The sequence below is a fragment of the Vipera berus genome, assembly GCF_964194415.1.
Source record: "Vipera berus genome assembly, chromosome: W".
In the NCBI taxonomy this organism is placed as follows: Eukaryota; Metazoa; Chordata; class Lepidosauria; order Squamata; family Viperidae; genus Vipera; species Vipera berus.
The window spans coordinates 11,437,488-11,443,472 of NC_138210.1; the positions used below are offsets into that span (position 1 = coordinate 11,437,488).

The window sequence follows — 5,985 nt, forward strand, 5'->3', positions numbered from 1 at the left end:
CGGAAGGAGGCAGAGAGAAGCCACGCCCTGAACTCTATATAAGGGGAATGTGTGGGGAGGGCTGGTTTGCTGAAGGCAACCGCTTGGATAGTTCCTGTTTCTTAAAGCTCCTGTTTCTTGGTTCGTGTCTTGTTTGTTTTTGTAGTAATAAATTTGGCAGGCGTAATTCCAGCCTCTTGCCGTTTGTAAAGGGGTTGCCTTTTCTGCAGGGCCGATAGCAGGCTGGTACAGAACACCGGCGAGCAAAAGGCGCGCTTCGCCCGCCCCCCGTTGCCTCTCGTCGCCGGGGCTAACAGCTCCAGCGAGCAAAAGGCATGCTTCGCCCGCCCCCCGTTGCCTCGTCGCCGGGGCTAACAGCCATGGCGAGCAAAAGGCGCGCTTCGCCCACCCCCCGTTGCCTCTAGCCCCGGCGATCAAAAGGTGCGCTTCCCCCGCCCCCCGTTGCCTCTCGTTGCCGGGGCTATCAGCCCCGACGAGCAAGGAGGTGCGGTTCGCCCGCCCCCCCGTTGCCTCTCGTCGCCGGGGCTAACAGCCTCGGCGAGCAAAAGGCGCGCTTTGCCCGCCCCCCGTTGCCTCTAGCCCCGGCAAGTAAAAGGCGCGCTTCGCCCGCCCCCCCCCCGTTGCCTCTCGTCGCCGGGACTAACAGCCCTGGCGAGCAAAAGGCACGCTTCGCCCGCCCCCCTGTTGCCTCTCATCACTGGGGCTGAGCAAAAGGCGCGCTTCGCCCGCCCCCCCATTGCCTCTCGTCGCCGGGGCTAACAGCCCCCGCGAGCAAGGAGGCGCGCTTCACCCGCCCCCCGTTGCCTCTCATCGCCGGGGCTAACAGCCTCAGCGAGCAAAAGGCGTGCTTCGCCCGCCCCCCGTTGCCTCTCGTCGCCGGGGCTAACAGCCCCAGCGAGCAAAAGGCGCGCTTCACCCGGCCCCCGTTGCCTCTCGTCGCCGGGGCTAACAGCCCCAGCGAGCAAGGAGGCGCGCTTCACCCGGCCCCCGTTGCCTCTCGTCGCCGGGGCTAACAGCCTCAGCGAGCAAAAGGCGCGCTTCGCCCGCCCCCCGTTGCCTCCCCGGCGAGCAAAAGGCGCGCTTCGCCCGCCCCCCGTTGCCTCTAGCCCCGTCAAGCAAAAGGCGCGCTTCGCCCGCCCCCCGTTGCCTCTAGCCCCGGCGAGCAAAAGGCGCACTTTGCCCGCCCCCCGTTGCCTCTAGCCCCGGCGAGCAAAAGGGGCGCTTCGCCAGCCCCCCTGTTGCCTCTCGTCGCCGGGGCTAACAGCCTCAGCGAGCAAAAGGCGCGCTTCGCCCGCCCCCCGTTGCCTCTAGCCCCGGCGAGCAAAAGGCGCGCTTCGCCCGCCCCCGTTGCTAACAGCCCCGGCGAGCAAAAGGCGCGCTTCGCCCGCCCCCCGTTGCCTCTAGCCCCGGCGAGCAAAAGGCACGCTTCGCCCGCCCCCTCCGTTGCCTCTCGTCGCCGGGGCTAACAGCCCTATTTCTTCCCCTTTTTCCCAGCCTCCCCCCCACCCCCTCCTCGATCTGTAAAGAGGTTCCATAACCCCCGTGGGGATATTTGGGTGTTTTTCCCCCCTTCCTCTCTCTCTCTTTCTTTCTCTCCCCCCTCATCTCCCCTTCTTGGTGTCTCCCCTTTCTTCTCCGTCTGCACCCCCCTCCCCCCCTCCTCAGAATCCTTCAGAGAACCCCTTCCCCATCCCCTCCTTTTCAGTTTTTCAAAGGTGTATTTTGTTTTTTCCCCCTTTTTATCTCTTCGATTTCTCTGTTTTTCTTCTTTTGCTTATAAATGAATAATAACAGTCACCAAATGGGAGGGGCGTTTACTCGTTCCCAAGCAGCTGAGGGGAAACGGTCTTGGAGCTGCTCACAGCCACCTGTGTGCAAGGCTGGCTTTTTAAAAAGGATTTTACCTTAAGAACCTGGGTAAGGAGGCGCAGGTGGGGCTTTCATCCCCAAGGACTCGGGTAGGTAACCTTGGCTCTTTTATGAGTCCTGGGCTTAAACTCCCAGAATTCCTGAGCCAGCCATGCTGAGGAGAAATGGAGAGGTTTCCATACTGGCTCAGGAATTCTGGGAGTTTAAGCCCAGGACTCATAAAACAGCCAAGGCTGCCTACCCGTCACAAGGGGAAACCAGATTCACTTAACAACCTGAATACTAACTGCAGTGATTCACTTAGCAATGGTGGTAAGGTCGCAAAATGGAGCAAAACTCATTAAAGAAATGTCTCACTTAACAACACAAATGCAACTCAACCAAATAAAATGGCTTAACAAAAAGGTCTCTTAACAGTGATTTTTTGAAAACTGCTGGAATACTGCTGACTAAAGAAAAGGCCTGTTTATTCCTCAGGTGACTGTCCTACTTTCCAAGTAAGTGGCAGGGAGGGGGGGGGGAGGGAGAGAGAGAGAAGGAGAATATGAATATATGTGGTTGTCCTTACTAGACTTTTAGTAAAGAACTTTAATGAAATATTTTGATGTTTGTTTAATTAAGAGATGAGGTATGGCGCAATTATGCTGTATTTAAAGATGGTAGATTAGCTGCTAAAATTGTTTTTACTTGTTGGGATGAAGGAGAAAGGGTTTTTTTCCCCTTTCTTCTTTCCTTTTCTACACACACACATCCCTTTTTTTCTTTTGTATTTTTCTATTTGTGGTTTTTATAGTTTGCACTGGCTTTTACTATTTTCATGTATAATCCTTAATATAAATATTTGAAAAACAGGACATAAAAATGTGACAGAGACAGAGAGAAAGAGACAAAGAGAGACAGAGAATAACCTGCTATAAGTGACTGGATGAAAATGAGTGCACCTGATCAAGCACAATTAAAGTTCTTAAACTTTTTTTGTGATATCGATAAAGATGGTGAAGCATTTTAATGTCCATGTTAAACTCATGAAGAGCTGGCTGGCTGGGGAGGGGGGATCATGGCTCTCAAAAAATAAGCTGGCTGTGCTTCTTGCTCATGTTCACTTGCCTTCTGCACCTTGAGTGTGTGGGGGGGGGAGGACGAGCTTTGCTGCTGCGGTTTGCTTGGCCATGCCCAACCTCCACCTTTGCCACTGGGTAAAGCAGCGGTGGAGCGCTCTGTCCTGGGGGGAAGCAGCAGTGGCAGTGGAACGCTCCATCGGGTGGGGGGGAGTAGTGGAGGCTGGGTGCTCTGTGTGTGGGGGGAGAATCTTTGCAGGAAACTGGTTCTTACATTATTTGATTCACAATACTGGTTATAATTTCCACCGTGCGACACCCACCAGCATGAGATTTATTTTGCTGTTTGCCCCTCAATAGGCCAACCATGGACAAATCATCCAAGAGAAGAAAAATTTCGGAAGAACACAGTGTGTTTAATGATGAATGGGCACATTCATTTGCTTTCACCACTGACAAGACTGGTTTACCAGTATGTCTAATATGTGGTGAGAAATTTGCAAACAACAAGAAGTCTAATGTTGCAAGACATTTCCAAAATAAACACACAGCCTTTGCTGAAAAATACCCAGAAGGAGAAGAGAGAAAAAAAGCCGTTTCAGAATTGATGCGGAAGGTTGATCAGAGCAAGAATCAATTTAAGAAGTGGGTGACGTCTGCAAGTTCAACTACATATGCTAGTTTTGTGGCTGCTCAGGAAATAGTCAGGCACGGGAAGCCGTTCACAGATGGAGAATATATGAAGGAATCATTCATTAAGATTTCAGAACATCTATTCTCAGACTTCAAAAACAAGAGTGAAATTGTGCAGAAAATCAGAGATATGCCCCTCTCTGCGAAGACTGTTAAAGACAGAACCCTAAAAATGGCAGAAAACATCACCAGACAGCAAATTAAAGACATCAATTCAGCTGAGGCATACTCAATTGCCTGTGATGCATCCAAAGACACAGGTGATATTGAACAAATAGCGCTGTTCTGCCGATATGTGAACTCTGCTGGGCCACAGGAAGAAATGTTTGAGTTGATACCACTGAAAGGCCAAACAAGGGGAGAGGACATCTGTGAGGCTGTCTTGGATTATTTTAGAACCAATGAAATCAACACCACCCACCTTGTGTCAGTGGCTACTGATGGGGCACCGAGTATGACAGGAGCGCAGAAGGGCTTTGTGGCTTTACTGCAGAAGTCGCTGGGTAGAAAGCTGCTAACATTTCATTGCATCCTGCACCAAGAGGCATTGTGCGCTCAAACATTTCCTCCAGAATGCACAGAAGTGATGAACCTTGTCATTCAGATTGTCAATAAAATAATGGCACAAGGTTTAAATCACTGTCAGTTCCGTTTGCTACTAGAGGAGGTGGAAAGTACGTATTCTGATCTCCTGCTGCACAACAAAGTCAGGTGGCTGTCCAGAGGGGAGGTGCTAAAACGCTTTGCTGCGTGTCTGGAAGAGGTGAAAACGTACCTGGGCAGCAAAGGGCTCACCTATCCTGAGCTGGAACATCCAGAGTGGCTGGAAAAGCTACACTTCATGGTAGATATGACAGCACACCTGAACAAGCTGAACACAAGTCTTCAGGGTAAAGGAGGCACAGCCTCCTGGAGGAAGGAGGAAGTTATGGCATTTGAACGCAAGTTGACAGTGTTTGACAGAGATTTACAGAGAGGTACACTGTCTCACTTCCCCTCTTTGAGAGAGTTCAAACAAGGTAGCAATGTGATAAATTCAGAGTATTTGCAGTCTGCAATCATTGCAATGCAAACATCGTTTGGGAAGCGATTCTGTGAGTTCAGAGAGGAAAAAAATACATTATCTTTCCCTGTCACTCCCCTGACCAGCGATCCATCTGCATTGAATATGACTGCATTTGCAGGTGTAAGTCAACCTGATCTGGAGATGGAACTTGCAGACATAGCCGACAAAGAGATATGGGCATCAAAGTTCCAACGCTTGACAGATGCCCTTGAAGATGTTGCCCGTCAGAAGGCCAGTCTTGCACTGAATCACAAATGGAGTGATATTGAAAACCTTCCCAAACAGGACAAGCTTATATTTGATACATGGAATGCCCTCCCCAGCACGTACAGAAATATAAAGAAATATGCATTTGGAGTCCTGTCAATCTTCGGATCCACATATGTATGTGAACAGGTCTTCTCCAATATGAACTACATTAAAAACAAATATCGCTCATGCCTCACAGACAACAGCCTGCAATCTTGTTTAAAAATGAAGGTGACGTCTTACAGCCCTGATATGCAGGTGCTGTGTGGTGATGTTGAGAAGCAAAAATCACATTAACCAGGTAAAATAATTATTTTAATTTGCTATTATTTTGCAAATATATATTTGATGTTCTTCAGTGAAAGAGTGCTTTTTTTATTCCTTGCCAGCTGACTGCACACTCCACTACAGATGGACTGGCAGACGGGCACATGGACTGGTGGACAAGCAGATGGACGGACAAGCGGACGCATGGGCAGATGGACTGGCAGATGGGCACAGACTGGTGGACAAGCAGACGGACAGACAAGCGGACGCATGGGCAGATGGACTGGCAGACGGGCACGGACTGGTGGACAAGCAGACGGACGGACAAGCGGACACGGGTAGATGGACTGGCAGACGGGCACATGGACTGGTGGACGAGCAGACGGACAGACAAGCGGACACATGGGTAGATGGACTGGCAGATGGGCACATGGACTGGTGGACGAGCAGACGGACAGACAAGCAGACGCATGGGCAGATGGACTGGCGGGCAGACGGGTGGACAGATGGACAAAACGACAGAAGCAGACAGCATTTTGGGTTTGCTGCAGGCGGATAAGTTAAGTTTGGATTTTTATTTCATAAATATGAGGACTCAAATAGACATTGAGTATTATATTTGAAATTAACATTTAACCCAGTGTCTTTTTTTGGAGTTCAAAATGTTTCTGTTGCATGCTGAAATAAAAATTGGCTATTATTTTGCAAATATTTATTTGATGTTCACTGAAACAGAGCTTTTTTATTCATTGTCATCTGACTGGACACTACAGTACAGACATA

The 5,985-nt window shown here is 50.1% G+C and overlaps 1 protein-coding gene across 1 annotated transcript; it reads left to right on the forward strand.

Annotated features, from left to right (window-relative positions):
• Positions 1 to 3,792: 3,792 nt before the first annotated feature.
• LOC308676843 (general transcription factor II-I repeat domain-containing protein 2A-like) lies at positions 3,793 to 5,232 on the forward strand (the record flags this gene model as incomplete). The annotated part of the gene is made up of 1 exon (XM_081342877.1): positions 3,793 to 5,232. One exon carries the CDS (start codon positions 3,793 to 3,795, stop codon positions 5,230 to 5,232), a length of 1,440 nt encoding a protein of 479 aa, XP_081199003.1.
• Positions 5,233 to 5,985: the final 753 nt, after the last annotated feature.